We start from the raw sequence: 22,055 nt of genomic DNA, 5'->3' as shown, positions 1-22,055 counted from the left end.
AGGTCTATAGTTACTTGGTAAAGACTTTGTTACCTTTATAAATATAGGCACCACATTGGCCCTGCGCCAATCCAGTGGTAGTATTCCTGTCATTAATGAGTCCCTAAAAATTAGATACAATGGCTTTGAAATTACAGAGCTCAATTCTTTTAGGATCCGTGGGTGAATGCCATCAGGTCCAGGTGCTTTAGCCACCTTTATTCTGTCCAAATATTTCTGGACCATATCACTTTTGAGCCATTGTGGATTTGGGGCTGCGTCACTAGCACCCCCATTATGGACATGAGCTCCCCCATGCTCCTTTGTATACATAGAGCTGAAGAAAGTATTTAATAAGTTAGCCTTCTCTTTGTCCCCAGTCACCCACTCCAGATTATTTTGTAAAGGGCCTACATGCTCAGACTTGACCTTTTTACTATTAATATATTTGAAGAATTTTTTGGGGGTTTGTCCTACTATCTTTTGCAATCTGTCTTTCATTTTGAATTTTTGCATCCTTGATTTCCTTTTTACATATTCTGTTATATTCTTTGTAACATTTAAATTACACTAGTGTTCCTTCATTTTTATATTTTTTAAAAGCTGTTTTTTTTTATAGTTTATAGCTTTTTTTAACTTTAGCTGTGAGCCACATCGTTTTTATTTTTAGCCTTTTAAAATTATTGCCCATGGGAATATACTTTGCCGTGAGTTCACAAACAGTCTTTTTGAAGAATTCCCATTTCTGTTCTGTGCCCATTGGTGCAAATATTCTCTCCCAGTCTAAGTCCTGGATAGCGGCCCTCATCCATGGAAAATTTGCTCTCTTGAAATTAAGTGTTTTTATCTTTCCCGTATGTGATATTTACTTACAGCTAACATCAAATGAAATCATGTTATGGTCACTGCTACCCAGGTGTTCCTTTATCTGAACATTAGTAATACGTTCTGCATGGTTTGAGATTACCAGATCCAACAGAGCATCATTCCTAGTTGGGGCCTCAATAAACTGGACCATAAAATTGTCCTGTAATAGGTTTATACATTTTTGCCCTTTAACTGTCCCAGCAGTGCCATTACCCCAGTCAATTTCTAGGTAGTTAAAATCCCCCATTATTATCACTGTCTCAGCCCTTGCAGCCCATTTATATCTGTGCAAGGAGCTGAGTCTCCACCTCCTCATTAACACTGGGTGGTCTATAACAAATTCCAATGATTAACTTTGAACTATGCACATCTGTATGCAGTTCCACCCATAATGCTTAAGACTCATCACACTCTCCATCCACCAGGTCCTCTTTCTCACTCGCTTTGAGATCACTTCTCTCATACAAACAGACCCCTCCACCTTTCCTTTTTACTCTGTCTTTCCGAAAGAGTGCATAGCCAGGAATATTAATAGCCCAGTCACGTGAGGAATGAAGCCAAGTTTCAGCAATACTGATTACGTCATAGCTATCCTGATGCACCAGAGCTTCCAACTCACCTATTTTTGTTGCCAGACTTCTGGCATTGATGAACAAACATTTTAATGCATTAATATATTTTGGCTGGTCACATACTATCCTCTTGGGTGTTCCAAGATTACAACTAGGACTTGCTACTATATTTACCTTGGGTTTATGTGCTTTGATTACCCTAACACTAATGCCCCTAATATTACCCTCTGGCATATGCTCCACGCTGACTATCTCTATCTCTGGACCCTCCACCCATCGCCTAGTTTAAAAACCCCTCTAACTTTTTGGTCATCCTTAATCCCAGCATATCTGCACCCTCCTCATTTAGGTGCAGTCTGTCCCTTCTATAGTACCGGTTATCGACTGAGAAGTCATCCCAGTCATCCAGGAACCCAATCCCCTCCTTACTACACCAGATTTTGAGCCACTTGTTTACTTCCCTAATCTCCCTCTTCCTTTCTGGTGTGGCTCGATGTACCGGTAATATTCCTGAGAATACAACCTTGGAGGTCCTTTTCCTCAATTTAGCCCCGAAGTCCCTAAAATCATTCTTTAGGACACTCCATCTGCCTCTGACTTTGTCATTGGTGCCAACGTGCACCATGACAGCTGGGTCTTCCCCAGCCCCTCCCAGTAATCTGTCCACCAGATCCGTGAAGTGCAGAACCCGAGCGCCCGGCAGACAACATACAGTTTGGCACTTCAGGTTGTTGTTACAGATTGGCCTCTCTGTCCTCCTAAGAATTATGTCCCCTACCACCAGAATCTGTCTTTCCTTTCCCTGTGCTCCCCCCCTCACTCTCACTGGAGGAGTTCTTCCCCTGGCAGCTAGGAGAATCCCTCAGCTCCAGCAGTGCTGTTCCCTGACTGGGATCACTAATGTCACTCAATGGAGCGTACTTATTGGGATGCTCCAGCCCTGGATCAGCCTCCCTGGCACTTGCCCCTCTACCCTTCCTGGCTGTCACCCATCTACTCTCTGCTAGCGCTTGCACCTCTTTGTCTCCACCCTCCTCTGTGCTGGCCCCTGCAGTGTACATTCCTGGCTCTCATTTAGGGAGGGTCCTCTCAGCACTGACAGTTGCAGATTCAGAACCTGGGCTTCCAGGGAAACAATGTGCTTACATTTTGCACAGCAGTATTCGCCCTCGTTCAGCTGATCAAGGAACGCATACATGCTGCAAGATGTACATCGAGTCGCCTCTCCACACCCGCCAGTCATTGTACCTATTAATTTAATGAGGATTAGAGATTATACCCAGTCCAAATTACCTAACAATGAGCTTCCTGACACTAATAACAGGTACTCGCAGACCAGCGTACACCCACAATACACAAGTACTAACGACACACACACACGCTACTCAGACAACACTCAGGTACTCACACTACAAAGGTACTATGACCCCTGTTATAACCTCTTGTTTTAAACGCTGGTTTTTAACTCACCACTTTGACCAGTTCCACTTAGACAGAGTTCCCACAGACTCCAGATGAGCAGGCTCACAATGAGTTCTACACAAAGTTATATAGACCTCAAGCACCTGTGCCCAATGAACCACTCCCCTTAATCAGTGGGCTGAAGGAAGTAAAGAAAAAAAAATACTATTTAAAAAGTGTCAGAAAAGGGTATTAAAAAGCTACAAGGAAAAGCCCCCAAAAGAACCTAAAAATGCAACCCAGCAGTCAAAAGCAGTCAAAAAGCAATACTTAATCACACTCCCCTCAAGGCTCCACTGTTTAGCTTACAACCAGCAGTTTGGCGAGTATAGAGTTCCCCTATAGTAAGCTATAAAGTATAGTATAAAGTTCCCTTATAGGAAGCCACAAAGTATAGTATAGCGTTCCCCTATAGGAAGCCACAAAGTATAGTATAGAGTTCCCCTATAGGAAGGTACAAAGTATAGTATAGCGTTCTCCGATATGAAAGTACAAAGTATAGAATAGCGATCGCCTATAGGAAGCCACAAAGTATAGTATAGAGTTCTCCTATAGGAAGCTACAAAGTATAGTATAGAGTTCCCTTATAGGAAGGTACAAAAAAACTTCTGCCTTTAGAATCACTTGCTTCCTTCTCTTGCCCTGGACTACATGCCCCATGAGGCATTGCTCCTCACACATTCAAGTTCTCAGGCAGTTACTGATATGTATGGATGGTGTACTGAGCTGTATTTTCTGATGTGTAAAGAAATAATGCATTCTCTATGCAGGCCAATAAATTGATTGACCAACTAATCGATTATGAAAATAGTTGATCACCACTGGCATTTTTAGATATAAACAGAATACTTAATGAGGGACTCATCTACGCAGACAGCTAGTTGGGGGGGGGGTATATAAGGCATTATCACTTTCTGTTTAAGGTTTGAGGATGTTATGACATTATTATCAACATGGAAAAGTCTGTGCTCCAATCAACTTATCAGATATAAAATGTCCAGCTGGTAGAAAATGGGTGTAAAAGAAGTCAGGACTATGTAATGTACAAATTTATTATATAAGATACAACAGCTAGGATTTTATATTATCAGAATAATGTAATGTACTACATAGAGTATATAGTGCAGGGGTCAGGAGTATGTAATGTATAATATAAATTATACAGTGTAAGGGTCAGGACTAGAGTTGAGTGGATACCTGGATGTTCGGGTTCGACCGAACTTTGGAAAAAAGTTTGGGTTCAGGGCCAAACTTGACCCCGAACCCCATTGAAGTCAATGGGGACCCAAACTTTTGAGGACTAAAATGGCTCTAAAAAAGTAATGGAAAGGGCTAGAGGGCTGCAAATGGCAACAAAATGTTGTTAAGAGCATGGCAAGTGCTCTGAAAACAAATGTGGATAGGGAAATATATATATATATATATATATATATATATATATATATATATATATATATATATATATATATATATATATATATATGCTGGAGGCCCCCTTCTCAGAAGAAGAGGTACAGGAAGTGATTAAGAACCTCAGAAACTCAACGGCATGATGCCACACATATGGTGGTAATGCCCCAGAATAACCCTTTCTGGAAAAAAATTATTCAATTTAATGGATAAGCTAGTGGGAAAATAAAATACGAGGTCCATATGGAGTAGAAGGTTGAGTGGCGGTGGATGTGGCAGTGTAGGTGGAAGCGGCGGTGGAGGAGGACGAGGTAGCCAACACTGGTTCAAAAATACAGCAATGGCTGGGTAAGGCCGGTGATGTGTTGAATTCTGTCCCCCGTCGCATAGTGTCCGCCCTGTACTGCGTTTGCTCAGTATGTAGGACAAGGGGATTTTGAAAATCTCTGAGACGAATGGCGCTGTGTGGGAGTCCAGGTTCAAGCCACACCATCTGAGGTTCAAGCCAAGCAAAGCAAGGCCGTGCCAAAAGTGTGGCGAGCGAAGCGAGCCTATGAGGGGCCCTGTTAATATGTGCTAACGTATGTCCACTTGGATGGTGGGGCTTGAACCTGCACTCACGGGGCAGGCGCCGTTCATCTTCCAAGATTTTCAGAATCTCCTTGTCCGCGGGCCGGACACTATCCGATGGCCAGACAGTTTTTGTCAGAACACCGGTATACATGTCTATTCTGCACATGGTACGGACAAGTTCTGTGGGATCCATGCCTGGTTAATTTTAATGAACGTGAGCTTGTCCACATTGGTTTTGGACAAGCGGCTGCGCTTGTCTGTGATAACGCCTCCTGCCGTGCTAAATACATGTTCAGATAATACACTGGCTGCAGGGCAGGCCAGCACCTCCAAGGCGTAAAGGGCAAGGTCAAGCCATGTGCCCAATTTGGAGACCCAGAAGTTGAAGGGGGCAGACCCGCCATTCAATACGTGTAGGCATGTGCACACATACTGCTCCACCATGTTGGAGAAATGTTGCCTCCTGCTAAGACGTTCCATCTCAGCTGGTGGTGCTGGTTCTTGTGGCATGCTGACAAAGATTTTCCACATTTTGGCCATGCTAATCCTGCCTTCTGAGGTGCTGGCGGTGCTCCGGCTGTGTTAGCGACCTCTTCCTCCTCCACTGCCTTCGCCTTGTGCTTCCACCATACCCCCACTGTCAGGTGGGAATGCTACCAGCGTGCGATTGTACTCGCGCATCGTACGACCACACTTCAGTGAGGGAATTAAGGACGGTAAGTTGTCCATTTAACAGGGATCCAGCAGGGTGACCACCCAGTAATCAGCACCAGTTAGAATATGGGCAACTCTGCGGTCGTTGCGGAGACACTGCAGCATGTAATCGCTCATGTGTGCCAGGCTGCCCAGAGGCAACGAAAAGCTGTCCTCTGTGGGAGGTGTATCGTCTGTGTCCTCTGTATCCCCCAGCCATGTACTAGTGATGGCCGTGAGCTGGTCTGGGTGCCACCCTGCTGTGAACATGGTTCCTCCTCCTCCATCTCCTTCTCCTCATCCTCCACCTCGTTATCCTCCAGAACTGTGCCCTTGCTGCCGGACAATTGTGTACCTTGCGTTTGTTGGTGCAGGAACCCACCCTCATAGCCACTTGTGATTGACTGCCCTGAAAGCCTTGCAAATGATCCCTCTTTCTCCTCCTCCTGTGCCACATCCTCTTCCATCATTGCCCGAAGCGTTTTTTCAAGGAGGCATAGAACTGGGAAAGTAACACTGAGAACGGCGTCATCGGCCATGTTGGTGGAGTACTCAAAACAGCGCAACAAGGCACACAGGTCTCGCATAGAGACCCAGTTATTGGTGGTGAAGTGGTGCTGTTCCGCAGAGCGACTCACGCGTGCGTGGTGCAGCTGAGAATCCACTATCGCCTGCTGCTGCTCGTCTGGCCAGCATGTGCAAGGTGGAGTTCCACCTTGTGGGCATGTAACATATGAGGAGGTGAGCGGGAAGGCCAAAGTTACGCTGCAGTGCTGACAGGCGAGCAGCAGCAGGGTGAGAACACCGAAAGTACGCACAGACGGCCTGCACTTTCTGCAGGAGCTCTGGCATATGGTGGTAATTTTTAAGGAACCTCTGGACCACCAAGTTCAGCACATGCGCCAGGCAAGGGATGTGCGTCAAACCGGCTAGGCCCAGAGCTGCTATGAGATTTCGCCCATTATCACACACCACCAGGCCGGGCTTGAGGCTCACTGCCACCAACCACTCGTCGGTCTGTTGTCCCATGTCCCTCCACAACTCCTGCGCGGTGTGGGTTTTTTTCCCCCAAACAGGAAAGTTTTAAAACTGCCTGCTGTCGTTTACCCCTGGCTGTGCTGAAGTTGGTGGTGAACGCTGACTGGATGAGGAGGCGATAGAGGATAAGGAAGCGGAGTAGGAGGAGTTAGCAACAGGAGGCAAACTGAAGTACCCTGCAATCCTGTGCACACCTGATTTTGTCCCCCACTTGGTTGTGCAGGGAAGGCATGGCTCGCCTGAAAAAGTAGTGGCGGCTGGTCACGACGTACTCTGGGACAGCCAATGCCATCAGGCTTTTAAAAGTCTGCGTCTCCACCAGACGGAATGACAGTATTTCAAAGGTGAGGAATTTTGAAATGCTGGCATTAAGGGCCAGGGATCGAGGGTGGCAAGGGAGGTACTTCCTCTTCCGCTCCAGTGTTTGGGAGATAGAGAGCTGAACGCTTCCATGGGACATTGTGGAGATGTTTTCGGGTTGGCAGGTGCCACTGTCACTACAGAGATGGATGAAGAGGCCAAGACTGCAGCAGAAGAGGAAGCAAGGGGAGCCAGAGACCTTTCTTGGTTTTTGATTTGTCTAGTCCACTGCAGCTCATTCTTTGCACTTAGATGCCTAGCCATGCAGGTTGTGCTCAGGTTGAGAACATTTATGCCTCGCTTCAGGCTCTGATTGCACAGCGTGCAAACCACTCGTGTCTTGTCATCAGCACATTGTCTAAAGAACTGCCACGCTAGGGAACTCCTTGGACCTGGCTTTGGTGTGCTCGGTCCCTTGCTGTGTTGGACAGTAGCATGCGTACTGTCTAGGGGATGGACGCTCCACTTTTGCACCCTACTCCCTCTTCTGCTGTGCTGGTGGCTCTGTGCAACCACCGCCTCTTCCTCCGAACTACACTGGTCACCTGCATAACGTTGATTCCATGTGGGGTCCAGGACCTCATCGTCCTCCATATCATCTTCCACCCAGTCTTCACCCCTACCCTCTTTGTCAGTCTGCACAATTGCGAAAGGAGCAGCAGTTGGCACCTGTGTTTTGTCATCATCCGAGACGTGCTGCGATGGTCCTCCCATGTACTCATCTTCAAACATAAGTGGTTGGGCATCAGTGCACTCAATCTCTTCCCCTTCTGGGTCAGGGCTAGGTGGATGGCCCTGGGAAACCCTGCTAACAGAGTCATCAAAAAGCAGAAGAGACTGCTGCATGATTTGGGGCTCAGGCCGCGTACACACGCGGGGACTGTTCGCTCAACTTTGTCCGCTGAACAGTGCTTCAGCGGACAGTCCGCTCGTGTGTGGGCTTTCAGCGGACAGTTTCAGCGAACAGTCTGCTGAACAAGGTTTTTCGGAATTTCCGAAAAACTGTCCGCTGAAACCTTGTTTCAGCGAACAGTCCCCTCGTGTGTAGGCTTGTTCGTCAAACAAAGTTCCGCGCGTGCTCAGAAAGAATTTATACGCCGAAGGTTGCATTGCAGTGTATAGGACGTCGTTTTCTAGTCCCGTCGTACGTGCCGTTCACGTCATCGCGCACGGTTTCAGCAAACTGTTCGTTCGTCGTGTGTGGCCATGTCCGTCCATGCTAATTTTGAGCAGACTGTCCGCTGAAACTGTTTGACGAACAAAGTTGAGCGAACAGTCCCCGCGTGTGTACGCGGCCTCAGACTGCTTGGCTGATTTGCAAGTGGGTGATGTGAAAGACTGATGGACATTGGCTGCAGGTGCCAAGTCTGATCTTTCATCAGGAGACTGGGTAGGAGACAATGTCAAGGAACCAGAGGCATTGTCAGCCACCCAATCTACTATTGGCTGTACTTGTCCTGGCCTCAACATTCGTACAGCCGCATTAGGCCCAACCAAATACTGCTGCAGGCTCTTTCGTCTACTCACACCTGAGGAAGGTGTTTCACTTGTGTGTGTAGTTGGCACAGATCGACCACGTCCTCTCCCTGCAACAGGAGCTCCACCAGCATCACCACGACCGGAGCCATGTCCCTTCTTTGATGTTCTCCTCATATTTTCTAAATTTAGGATCCTGCCCTAAATGGCTGTTTTTGCAATAGCAGAATACACCCAGAGTAGGTAAACGTGTATCTTAGAGCTGCAGAAATGGCGAAAATGCTATTAAAAAATGTTTTTGCCCTAAGAAAATGTTTTTAAATAGCACAATAGAAGAAAAATATATAAATTGTGTAACACGCACCTCCACATATGCAGAAAACACTGCAAAGTTGTTGTTTTTTTGCACTAAATGGGTGTTTTTGCAATAGTAGAATACACCCAGAGTATGTACAGGGTGTATGTCACAGTAACATATGCAGTGCTGGTGCACTGAGCTTGGAGATAAAAGTTAGATTTTCTCTGGCACTGTGCTCATGGCAGTGTAAAAAGACTGTGCACTGCAACCCAACCAGTTAAATCTGTGTAGATCGCTGAGTTATTAGAATACATTTCTGAATCTGGACTCCTAGATAATTCTCTCTCCCTCAAAGCAGCAACAGAAACCTTGCCCTACACTGTCTATCTTTTCTCTCAGTGCAGTGTAAAATCGCTGACTAATTAGAATAGATTTCAGAATCAGGACTCCTATGTTATTCTCTCCCTAACAGCAGCCAGGAACCTTTCCCTACACTGTCTAAGGCAGAGTGACGTGCTGTGCTGTGTGCCTCTAGCTTAAATAGAGGCTGGTTCACATGCTGCACTGGCCAATCACAACCATGCCATTAGTAGGCATGGCTGTGATGGCTTCCAAGGGCACACCAGTTAAACGAATGTTGATTGGCTGCTGCAGGGCTTTTTAAAATGCACCATTACATTGCTGAACACAGGACCCGAACACCAACATACAGTCAATTGTTCGGGTTCGGGACCCAAAAAGCCAAAAGTTTGGTACGAACCCGAACTTTACAGTTCCGGTTCGCTCAACACTAACTTTGAGCAGTCCACTAAATGTTTAGATAGGTTAGCTGTGCCCTCAAGTCCCTAAAATTCACACAATAGGTTTTGTTGGACAAGGTTAGCTGAACCTTTACAGTTCCGGTTCGCTCAACACTAACTTTGAGCAGTCCAATAAATGTTTAGATAGGTTAGCTGTGCCCTCAAGTCCCTAAAATTCACACAATAGGTTTTGTTGGACAAGGTGTCAGCTATTGAATTTTGTCTTCATGGTTGTATATTGTCCAAACAGTCTTCACATGAGCCCAATGGGGTTTTCTAGTTAAGGGTTATTTCCATGTGATCATTCCCTATGCAAGTTTGGTCTTCTCAATCTAACCAACAAAATAAGTACACATCTTTTTGTTTGGTGACAAAAGCTACCATTGTTCCAGTCTCTTGTTTTAACACAGGGTTTGTAAAAGTTACAGATAACTAATCCCCTGAACATTTGGAAAAACAAAAAGTGTGAGATCATGTATTTTGTTTTGAAGGTCTCCAAAAAGTTAACAGTTCAATAATATCAAAATTATAGTTCATCCATATTTTGAGGCCTACTGAAATCTCTCATCTCTGACAGTGAATATTAAATGTATTTCTTCATGAATTCACAACAGTCTGCAGTCCCTGACCATCTCCTGTACAATGTCTGTAGTCTCTGACGTCTCCTGTACAATGTCTGCAGTCTCTGACATCTCCTGTACTATGTATGCAGTCTCTGACCGTCTTCCGTACCATGTCTGCAGTCTCTGACCATCTCCTGTACAATGTCTGCAGTCTCTGATCATCTCCTATATTATGTCTGCAGTCTCTGACCGTCTTCTGTACAATATCTGCCGTCTGACCGTCTCCTGTACTATGTCTGCAGTCTCTGACCGTCTCCTGTACAATATCTGCCATCTCTGACCGTCTCCTGTACTATGTCTGCAGTCTCTGACCATCTCCTGTACTATGTCTGCAGTCTCTGACCACCTCATTATTATAACAAAGTTTTGTAGAAAAGATCACACCATAGAAAGTAGAAAATAAACCTGGATATGAAGGTAAAATTTGAGTATGAGGAACACCTTAATAATTACCACCATTTTATTCTCCAGGGCCTCTGCTTTCAGAAAATATATGTTTGGGGGTTTTATCTAATCTTCAGGCCCAAAATCTCCATATTACCATGTGTGCAAAAATAATGGAAAACCAGCTCTGGCAGTGAAAGGGTTAATGTGAGCTAGATGGGATCACTTTGATGTGGTCACACTCTAAACATTAGAGCTCCCCCTAGCTGCAGCCTGGTAATAACATTGCTAGGAGGACTATTCATTTATCTGCTACATACTTCCCATCTTTATATAAATGTCTCCTGACATTTAGGGGTCTATTCATGAATAATTTACATAATAATTCACCCAATGAAAATACATGTACATTCCTTCTGTGTGAATGGGGGTAAAAAACAAATGTTATTAGGCGATTTGCTGTGCTGGTCAAAAGTTTGACATTGATTTAAAATGGAAAATATGAATTCAGCCACTAGAGTTTCTTCTGTTATAAATCAAGGGTTGGTTTAATTAATTTACATTCTTAGATATGTACTGTACTCATGTAACCATGCCTAACAAAGGAAATTAAATGGTCTATTTATAAAACAAACGCTGAAAGAATGTGACATGGATTTCCCCACCAAGTATCACACATTTCTTGCCATATTTAATTAATACCGTGATTCCTATGATCATCAGATCCATCGAGGGGCCATAATGTGACATTTTTCCTGAAATGCCTAAAAAAAGAAAGAATAGTACAATACTGCACTATGGGCACTAGAGAGAGAAAAAGATCTTAGGAAAGTACTGTATGAAGGAAAATACAACCAACATTTGTCAAGACTGGATTGATCGCTTCTCACATTTGTCCAAAAGTTATTTTAAAAACAGACCTCTAATGCAGCGTACACACAATCAGACTATCCGGCAAACTTGGGCCGGTGGACCAGAGTCCGCCGGTCAATCCGCCCGTGTGTAGGCTCTCGTAGACTTTTTCTTTCCAAAAGTCCGGCAGGCTTAGAAAGAAGTTTTGACTCAAAATTGTCCGCCGGACTGACAATCCGCCGTCTGTGTGCTAGTCCGCCGGACTTTTGAATGTCCACATGGAGAAAAGTCCGTTCATTTTGAACGTGGCTCCAGGTAGCCAGATCGACACCTCGCTAGCCCCGTCACCTGGTATGGATTTAAAGGGGAATCCCTACGCCAAAAAAACAGCGTGGGGGTCCCCCCAAAGTCCATAGCAAAACCCTTATCCGAGCACACAGCCCGGCCAGTCAGGAAAGCGGGTGGGGACGAGCGGGCACCCCCCCTCCTGAGCCATACCAGGCTGCGTGCCCTCTACATGGGGTAGTGCATTGGGGAATGGGGCCCTGCGGCCCCCACCCCAAAGCCCCTTGTCCCCATGTCCGTTGGTTGTCGGGGTCTGCGGGCGGGGGGCTTATCAGAATCCAGGATCCCCCAGATACGGGTCCCCAACCCAATGTGAATGAGTATGGGGTATGATACCTGGCGAAAAAAAGTGTAAATAAAAAAAACACACGTTTTTAAAATAATTTATTAGACAGCTCCAGGGGTCTTCTTCTGTCTTGGGGGGTCTTCTCGCTGGACTCCTCCACTATCTTCTGCTAGCTCGCCGCTGTCCGGGTGTCTCCTCCTGACTTCGGGGTCTTGTCCCGCTCTTCAGTTCTTCTTGCCGGGCCTCCGCTATATTCTTATAGCTCTTTTACTAGCGTTGGCCCGGTCTACTGTCGCCGCCTCCTTCTTCTCTTCTTCTTCTTCCTTGTGATGTTGACACAACGCTCTCTCTAGCCGCAATGGCAGGGACACGTTGTGTGGCGACTTATATAGGGACAAGGGGCGGGGTCACCAGCCCCTCGAGGACTGTGACATCATAGGGGGCGGGGTCACCATGTGACATTACCCGGTGACCCCACCCCTTGTCCCTATATAAGTCGCCGCACAACGCGTCCCTGCCATTGCGGAGGAGGAACAGGAGAAGAACGGTCCAACGCTAGCAAAAGAGCTATAAGAAGATAGCGGAGGCCCAGCAAGAAGAACCGAAGAGCGGGACAAGACCCCAAAGTCAGAAAAAGACCCCCAGATGACGGCTCCTCCCTTATTAAAAGAGCTAGCAGAACATAGCGAAGGAGTCCGGCGAGAAGATCCCCCAAGACGGAAGAAGACCCCTGGAGCTGTCTAATAAATTATTTAAAAAACTTGTGTTGTTTTTTTATTTACACTTTTTTCGCCAGGTGAATGGGTAGCGGTACAATGTACCCCATACTCATTCACATAGGGTGGGAGCTAGTATCTGGGGGCCCCCTTATTAAAGGGGGCTCCCGGTTTCTGATAAGCCCCCCACCCGCAGACCCCAACAACCAATGGCCAGGGTTGTCAGAAAGAAGTCCTTGTCCTCATCAACATGGGGACAAGGTGCTTTGGGGTGGCCACCCCCCATGTTGAGGGCATGTGGTCTGGTACAGCTCAGGAGGGGGGCCGCCCGCTCATCCCCACCCCCTTTCCTGACCGGCCAGGCTGCGTGCTCGGATAAGGATCTGCTATGGACTTTGGGGGGATCCCCACACCGTTTTTTCGGCATAGGGGTTCCCCTTCAAATCCATACCAGGCGACGGGGCTAGCGATGTGTCAATTTCGCCGATAAAGGTGGCGACATTCACTTCCTTCGCTAGTCCCGTCTACCTGGAGCCGCGTTCAAAATTAACGGACTTTCTTCTGTGTGTGGGCAAGTCCGTTCATATCAAAAGTCTGGCTGACTCCCACCATAGTCCGGTGGGTTGTCCGCCAGACCTAGCCCACCGGCAAAGTCCGGTCGTGTGTGGGCAGGTCCGCTCCTTCGGAAAGTCTGGCGGATAGTCAGATCGTGTGTACGCGGCATAAGTGTTTGTGAAACCTTCCACCACAAAATGTACTCAGCCAATGAAAGGTAATGACTCCATTTTTATTTTTCTCCTGCTATCAATGACCAACACGGTACAACACTTTATCCATGTCTTTGGTGATCTCTGATCTCCTTATCAACTGTTTCTGGAGATCAGCTATGGAGTATATCTGAGGTGTATATCAGGGTGTGCTTCTTCCCCACATGAGAGCTGTGATGTCCAGCAACATTCATATAGAAGACATTTCCCACACTCAAGGCACTAATACACCTCGAGGGTTGTGTGGGATCCCTGATGTACAGGAAGATAGGACTTCAGTGAGGAACAATTCCCTCACTCAGGACAGGAATACGGCTTCTCCCCCGTGTGAGATCTCTGATGTGTGTAAAGATCGGTCTTAACTGAAAAACATTTCCCGCACTCAGGACAGGAATACGGCTTTTCCCCCTTGTGAGATCTCTGATGTGTGTAAAGATCGGTCTTAACTGAAAAACATTTCCCGCACTCAGGACAGGAATATGGCTTCTCTTCTGTGTGAGATCTCTGATGTTTGTAAAGATTGAATGTCTGTGAAAAACATTTCCCACGCTCAGGACAGGAATATGGCCTCTCCCCTGTGTGAGATCTCTGATGTATAGAAATATTGCATGTCTTTGAAAAACATTTCCCGCACTCAGGACAGGAATACAGCTTCTCTCCTCTGTGTGAAATCTTACATGCACAATAAGATGGGATTTACAATAGAAACACTTCCCACACTCAGTACAGGAAAAGCTCTTCTCTGTTTGAAGGACGGCACCATCCCGTACAGTCTGAGGTTCCTCAGGATAAGAGGAATACGATGGTCCGTCTACACTGTGGTTCATCTGTTTTGAGGCCTACTTGAATTTTAACATCTCTGCCAGTAGATTATAAAATGTATTATTTCTTCATCATAATTACAACAGTGGATGACCCTCTTTCTGGTCTCTGAGTTGTCCTCCTGGCAATTATTGGCTGATTTATATATGCCCTGATGAAGCCACAAGACAAAACATGTTGGGATAATAAACGACGACTCAATCTCTGCTCAACTGGAACCCTCTATATATGATCCCCATAATGGAGATGTTCAACATAACCCAACAAATTGTTATGTCCTATTATTGATTTTAATCATGTTTCCAATAAACATTATTATATTTTAATATTATGGTTTCCATTATTATTTGTATAATCCTGTTGCAAGCTTCCCCCCTTTTTTTAATATTTTATCCTATACTAATACTTCACTACTGTGTGGTAACGACGGAAGCAGTCCTGGATACAGAGACCAGTTTGCCCAGGAGAGGAGGAACAGAAATAATGGGTGTCACACCTAATTTTGCATCTGCTACAGACACAACATATTTTTTGTGGTGCTCTTTGGGTCGAAGTACCGGGAAAGACATCAAGAAAATGCCTCTCATGCAGCTGGGTCACTGCATCTGGATTTTGGCCACAGCACCTTCTGGATACAAAAGGGATATAACAATCACTTCCTGGAGCTTTAGGAAGGATCCACTTGTTCCTGTTGTTTTGTACAACACAAAAGCATTGTACAGAGCCAATTTAAATAAATATTGTCAGATATTTATACTGAAATAAATAAACAGTATTATATTCATGGAATTATGCAAAAATCTATAGTTAAGGATATTTTCACATCTTTCCACAAATCAACCAAAAAAATTAAAATTGGTTTATCCATGCTAGTTTGAAGACAAGAATGAATACAGCGATGTGCTAAAATATATATATTTATTAACTAAAAATTCAGTGTAAAATAATATCAAATATAATTGGTGATAATACAAAAAGATATAGCTTCAAATATCAAATATATGGGTGATACAGATGATGAGAAATTTTACTATAAGTTCTTGTTACAAAATATCATGTTTCAAACTTCATGATGGCTTAGTAAATAGCTTTCTGTGGCTCTATAGCAGGGGTTCCCAACCAGTGGCCCTTGGAGCCCTCTGATGTGGCCCGCAACCTCCTGCTCTGGGATAGAATAGAAAGAATACTGTTGTTATTAAAGGTCAGCTTATTACTAAAATCACAGTGTATATATGGGCATAACTTTTCTGCAGTGGTTACTGGGCTGCTTTCAAACTGATCCGCAGGTGCAGAGCTTTTACCTGCAGGTTACCTGCACTAAGCCATAGACTTCTATTATTACCTGCGAGTTTGGAGAGCTTTCTGAAAGTGCACCAAACCTGCAGAATATAATAGAAGTCTATTGCAAACTTCAGGAAAGCCAAAGGTACATTGCGTTGCACACATGGTGTGGGTAAACCGCAGCAAATCAGTGTGAAAGCAGCCTTGGACCCCTTTCACATGGTCAGTCCGACAGACCAACCAATTGGACACTCCATTCACCTCTAAGTAGTGGCAGACATAAACCGACTTGTGCTAAAAAGTATTTTGGGCTGCGTCCGTGTCTGCTCTGCATTTGCACATGCCATCCACCCGCTCTGCTCATTGTGGCCCGTGACCGGTTACCAAGTCGCTTAAGTGGCCCTCACTCTTCAAAAGGTTGGGCACCCCTGCTCTATAGACTTATGAAACACACTAGTTGTTGAATTTAACATGTGATTTCTTCTCAAAACAAAGACCTTCAAGCTTAAATCTCTTTTACAGTATATGGACAATTTTGTTAAATACATACAAACTTGGTAGATTAACCAAGACTCATTTTTAAATCAAGATAAATTTAGAATGAATCTATGGTTCAACACATATAGCTAATCCAATTCTAAGCCCTTGTACACATGGTCGGACATTCCGACAACCAAATCCGTCGGATAAATTCCGACGGAATTAGTCCGGAAGTAGCGTTGCATACACACGGTCTGACTAAGTTATCGAATTTCCGGTTGGCAAGAACACAGTGATGTAAGCCGCGTACGACGGGACTAGAAAAGGGAAGTTCAGCACCACGTCTGGCACCCTTTGGGCTCCTTCTGCTGATCTCGTGTTTATCGCGTGTTAGTAGACGTTTGTTTAGAGACGATTCACGCTTTTCAGATTTGTGCTTCAGATCGTTACTGCTCTTCAGTTTGTGCTTGTCGGTGCGTATCTGCTTATCAGCGTGTGTAGTCAGTTAGCATTTGATGCTCATTGTGGACTATATCTTGGTATAGTACGCTTTGATTTTCATTACTTATTGTCTGCTCCTTTCTGGTTTTCAGTTCGTTCTTTCAGGCCTTGCTGTTTATCGGTGCTTGCTGTTGGCCGTTCTGACCAGCCGACCGTTTTCAAGCCATGCTTCGCCTAGGTACTCGTCGTAAAATTTGTGCTGTGCAGGGGCTTGGTGTTGGGCTTTTAGCTTTGACACAAGCCCGGTCCATGAACAGGGCGAGGAGGAGTTTGTGGACCAAGAATTGGTTGCTCCAGCGTGACCAGTTCTCGCACATGCCTTTGCTCTGTGAGATCCGGGAGAATAATCCTGACGATTTCAGGAATTATCTCCGGATGATGGACCCCATTTTTCACCATCTGCTGACTTTGCTGTCCCCTTATATCAGCAGGCAGGATACCTGCATGTGGCAAGCCATCACTCCGGAGCAGAGGCTCATCCGGCTCCCAGCTACACAGTTAAGCCTCATACACCCGATCGGACTTCAAACAAACTTTTCCGTGGATTTCTGTCCAAAGGGCGTTGGCCGTGAACTTGTATTGCATACACACAGCAGGACTTTTTCAGCCAACTTTCACCAAAATCACGTGGTTTTTCTGCTCTTTAAGGCCACCGTTTAGTCAACTTCTGTATTGTTCTCTGATCTTTTGCATTGGTTCTGAGCAGGCGTGTTTGTACTTTGATCTTAAGTCCGATGGATTTCTGTACACACGATTGGACTTTGCTTCATCGGACTTTTGTTGCCGAAAAGTTTGTCTGTTTGCAGAGCGGACGTTTGTCCGATAAAAACCGACATTTTTTTCCGAAGGAGCGCATACATGGTCGGATGTTGCCTTAAAATAGCTCATTTGCATGTTTGTTGTCAAAAAGTCAGATCGTGTTTATAGGCCTTAAGAGTGATCCGGGGGGCTGTATAGCTGCCTGATCCCATTTACACTGCAGATGGCTCGGTCCCCCCCACCATGACCCCCCCCAAGTGTGGTTCGTGGGCTCTTCTGCTCATCCTGGGAACCTGAGACCACATCCAGGAAGGAAGCCAAGAGAGGAGACTGGTGATCACAGGCATCCTGCCTGTGGCCAATCATGGCTCTCCTCGCTGCCGGCGCTGTGATTGGCCAAGCATGCGGGGTCACAGTGCATGCTTGGCCAATCATGAGCCAGCAATGCACTGCACCATCGCAGTGCATTGTGGGCCGTGAGCGCCACACGAATTTGGCGCGAACGGCCCATAACGTTCGAAATTCGCTGAACGGGCGAACAGCCGATGTTCGAGTCGAACGTATGTTCGACTTGAACACGAAGCTCATCCCTACTGATGAGGCCTTTGTGCCATCGAACTTCACCTCTTTTATCATAACATGTTTTTAGAATTACAAAAAAAATGACCTCACAGCGGGAGGAATGCGTGCAACATTCATTCATTCAATTAATTTTTTTATATTTATAAAAGCTACAAAATGGATGAGAGGAAATTACTCAATTTTTATTTTTCTCCTGCTATCAATGGCCGACACGGTACAACACTTCATCCATGTCTTTGGTGATCTCTGATCTCCTTATCAACTGTTTCTTACATGATGAAGATCAGCCATGGAGTATATCTGAGGTGTATATCAGGGTGTGCTTCTTCCCCACATTTCCCTCACTCAGGACAGGAATATGGCTTCTCCCCGGTGTGAGATTTCTGATGTCTGTAAAGATGGGACGTCTGTGAAAAACATTTCCCGCACTCAGGACAGGAATATGGCTTCTCCCCTGTGTGAGATCTCTGATGTGTGTAAAGACTGGACTTCACTGAAAAACATTTCCCGCACTCAGGACAGGAAAACGGCTTCTCCCCCGTGTGAGATCTCTGATGTGTGTAAAGATTGGACTTCTGTGAAAAACATTTCCCGCAATCAGAACAGGAATACGGCTTCTCCCCCGTGTGAAATCTCTGATGTGTGGAAAGATTGTACTTCTCTAAAAAACATTTCCCACACTCAGGACAGGAATACAGCTTCCCTGTGTGAGATCTCTGATGTGTGTAAAGATTGGACTTCCATGAGAAACATTTCCCACACTCAGGACAGGAATACGGCTTCTCCCCTGTGTGATATCTCTGATGTGTGTAAAGATTGGACTTCCGTGAGAAACATTTCCCACACTCAAGACAGGAATACAGCTTCTCCCCCGTGTGAGATCTCTGATGTGTGTAAAGACTAGACTTATCTGAAAAACATTTCCCGCACTCAGGACAGGAATACGGCTTCTCCCCTGTGTGAGATCTCTGATGTGTATAAAGACTGGACTTCCGTGAGAAACATTTCCCGCACTCAGGACACAAATGCGGCTTCTCCCCTGTGTGAGAGCTCTGATGTGTGTAGAGATGGGACTTCCGTGAGAAACATTTCCCACACTCAGGACAGGAATACGGCTTCTCCCCTGTGTGAGATCTATTATGCCTAATAAGTTTGGATTTAGAAGGAAAACACTTCCCACACTCAGAACAGGAAAGTCTCTTCTCTGTTGGAAGGACGGCTCCGTCCCTTACAGTCTGAGGTTCCTCAGGATAAGAGGAATACGATGGTCCATCTACACTGTGTGGTGCCGGATGGACATTTGAGGTAGTCGGGTTTTCTCCTGGACTATACTGTGTGTTGTCCTCATCTTCTACTTTACAGTCTGGAGACAAAGTGAGACAATCCTCTGAGGTTTTCCTCATCTCCCGTCCATCTACTAAAATAGAAATACAAAGATTATTACTAGACATGAGCTGATTGGTTCCTGCTGTGCTCCAATCACATCATCAGATATAAAATGTCCAGCTGGTAGGAAATGGGTGTAACAAAAGAGAATCCATATTATGTGTATATATAGCAGTGGGGGGAGGGGAGAGAGCAGAAGTCAGGACTATGTAATGTACAACATATTGTATAAGATACAACAGATAGGACTATATAGTATCAGAATGATGTAATGTACAATATAGAGTATATAGTGCAGGGGTCAGGAGTATGTAATGTAGAATATAAAGTATACAGTATAAGGGTCAGGACTCATAATATTGGTATTCAGTAATCAGTGGAAGATGAAATGATTACATGAGACAAGTTGCAGAGGTCCCACACCGCTGCCTCCCATCTCCTGAGACTGCACTCAGTGACTTGGGTCTGAGACTATGCAGACATATCCCTCCACCCGGCACAGCCAGCAGACAACACAACAAGTAATCCTGGGGGGATTGTTCTGTCAGAGATCTTGCCATACGCGGGTATGGGGCAGAAGACCCAAATCACATACCCCAGGTGCCTAGATCTAGTAACATCTATGGGGAAAATTAATATTTTGCTGCCAGCTGATCCCCAGAATCTCCATAAATCCAGTCTAGATACATAAATTGTGTCGGCAGCACAGAGAAGGAAGATTATCGGAGAGAAATCCAGGAATACAGGACGGGGAACACAGCTCAGGAAAGTGACCAGGGGATTACAGGCTGATATCACCCAGCCCCCGCCCTACTCTGGACCAATCAGTGAGCAGTATGGGTGGAGGAATGTATTTAGTGTTAATGACCCACCTGTGCTGATCTCTGTAGGCGTGTCCTCCTCTATAAATGTCCCCGTTATTCCATCCTCCTCCATAGACTGCTGATCATCCCTCACATACCTCTCTTCTTCTTCTGATTTCACCTCAAATTCTATATCCATTGGATCTCCACTCTAAATCAAGAAAATGAGAGAGAATATCATCTGTAAAATAGAAGATTTATTATTGTGACATCACATAGAAAATCCACACATTGTCTCTATAAGTGTGTTTTATAATCTCCATCCCACCAACCTTGAGGTAACAGTGGGGGATGGTGTGATCTTCCTGTGTGGAATCCCGGGAATACAGAGGACGGGGACATCTCTCTGGTGGGTTCCTGGTATTTGGTGGCTCCATCATATCCTTGTGTCCTTCTGAAAACTCCTCCATCACTCCATACTCCTCATTCTCCTCTTTATACTCTTCTTTAACATCAATATTATCATCCCCGAGGTTTCCACTCTGAATATATAATAAAACATTCATTGTAACAATCATGCTGTGTATAAATCAGAACTACCAATAATTGTCAATCATCTACCTGATGATGGTGGGGGATGGTGTGACCTTCCTGTGTGGAATCCCGGGAATATAGAGGACAGGGACATCTCTCTGGTGGGTTTCTGTAGCTGGATGACTCCACCATGGTGTCCTGGTACAGATCTTTGTGTTCTTTTAGAGACTCTGACTCCTCCATCACCCCATCCTCATCATCCTCCTCTTTTATCTCTTCTTTAACCTCAACTTTAGAATCTCTCAGGTTTCCACTCTGAATATATAATAAAAATGACATCAATGGTAACAATGCAGATAATGTACAGATCCTAATGATACTATCAGTGATTGTTCCTCATCTACCTGATGATGGTGGGGGATGGTGTGACCTTCCTGTGTGGAATCCCGGGAATACAGAGGACGGGGACATCTCTCTGGTGGGTTCCCATTACTGGATCCATCTGTAGGAAACACACACACTGACTGAATACATTGTTTCTATGTGTTTATCAGATGATGGGGGATCTAGGTGGAGCCTCCGTACTGCTCTCTCCTTTACAATAAAGTCTCCTCTTACCCGGTGATGTGAGGGGCGGCTGATTGTCCATCATGACGTCCTTGTAGAGATCCTTGTGTCCTTCTAAATACTCCCACTCCTCCATGGAGAAATAGACAGTGACATCCTGACACCTTATAGGAACCTGACACACACAATGATACAGTCACCATCCAGACACATCCCTTGTCTGTTACTGGATAATGTCCCACAATTCCCAGAATCCTCCTCACCTCTCCTCCATCATCTCTCTGGTGACTTCTAGAATCTTCTTTGTATTTCTCTATTCTATCAGGGAGGGAGGTGGAGGCAATGTGATGGTCATATGATCTCCACACTTCACAGGAGGAAAACTCTAGATCTGAACACAAATAGTAAAATCAAATGATATTCCCAGAATCCTCCTCACCTCACCATTCAAGGGTACATTATATTAAAGCCCCACTTCAGACTGGGTTATTATTTTCCCACACAGGACCCCCACACTATGCAGGATAAATCCTTGTTGCAGGCATTCTGACATCATTATATACAATGCAGGACCAACAGTCCCACTTTGCTAGTGAGGATGCCAAGAGTCCGCCCACATCCTAATGCCCCGCACACACAATCAGAAATTCTGCCAGCAAAAGTCGGATGTGAGCTTTTGGTCAGAAATTCCAACCGTGTGTACGCTCCATCAGACTTTTGCTGGCAAAATTCCAGCCAGCAAAAGATTGAGAGCAGGTTCTCTATTTTTTCAGTCGGAAAAAGTTCCTATCTGAAAATGCATTAGTCTGCATGCAATTCGGATGCGCAAAAAAATCCCGC

At 45.3% G+C, this 22,055-nt stretch overlaps 2 protein-coding genes across 5 annotated transcripts in view; one reads left to right on the top strand and one right to left on the bottom strand.

Moving 5' to 3' along the window:
• Positions 1 to 22,055, top strand: part of LOC143989636 (uncharacterized) — a 353,768-nt gene that overhangs the window by 44,335 nt on the left and 287,378 nt on the right. The gene's annotated exons all lie outside the window — the stretch shown is intronic.
• The window catches only part of LOC143989591 (uncharacterized), a 129,394-nt gene that overhangs the window by 103,463 nt on the left and 3,876 nt on the right, over positions 1 to 22,055 (bottom strand). Inside the window, exons 2-7 of one of the 4 annotated variants that reach the window (XM_077489795.1) lie at positions 21,479 to 21,606; positions 21,267 to 21,390; positions 21,053 to 21,150; positions 20,736 to 20,963; positions 20,447 to 20,656; positions 20,184 to 20,325 (exon numbers count right to left, since the gene is read on the bottom strand). In XM_077489795.1, coding sequence (XP_077345921.1) covers positions 20,184 to 20,325; positions 20,447 to 20,656; positions 20,736 to 20,963; positions 21,053 to 21,150; positions 21,267 to 21,351 — 763 coding nt within the window. In that variant the 5' untranslated portion in view covers positions 21,352 to 21,390; positions 21,479 to 21,606. Of the gene's footprint in view, positions 1 to 20,183; positions 20,326 to 20,446; positions 20,657 to 20,735; positions 20,964 to 21,052; positions 21,151 to 21,266; positions 21,607 to 22,055 lie in introns of all 4 variants that reach the window. The other 3 variants (XM_077489794.1, XM_077489796.1, XM_077489797.1) reach the window with 3 other exon arrangements.

The sequence above is a fragment of the Lithobates pipiens genome, unplaced genomic scaffold (genome assembly GCF_037356315.1).
Source record: "Lithobates pipiens isolate NorthernLeopardFrog02 unplaced genomic scaffold, aLitPip1_a1.2 Scaffold_18, whole genome shotgun sequence".
Classification (NCBI taxonomy): domain Eukaryota; kingdom Metazoa; phylum Chordata; class Amphibia; order Anura; family Ranidae; genus Lithobates; species Lithobates pipiens.
This window is presented reverse-complemented; position numbering and strand designations above follow the sequence as displayed.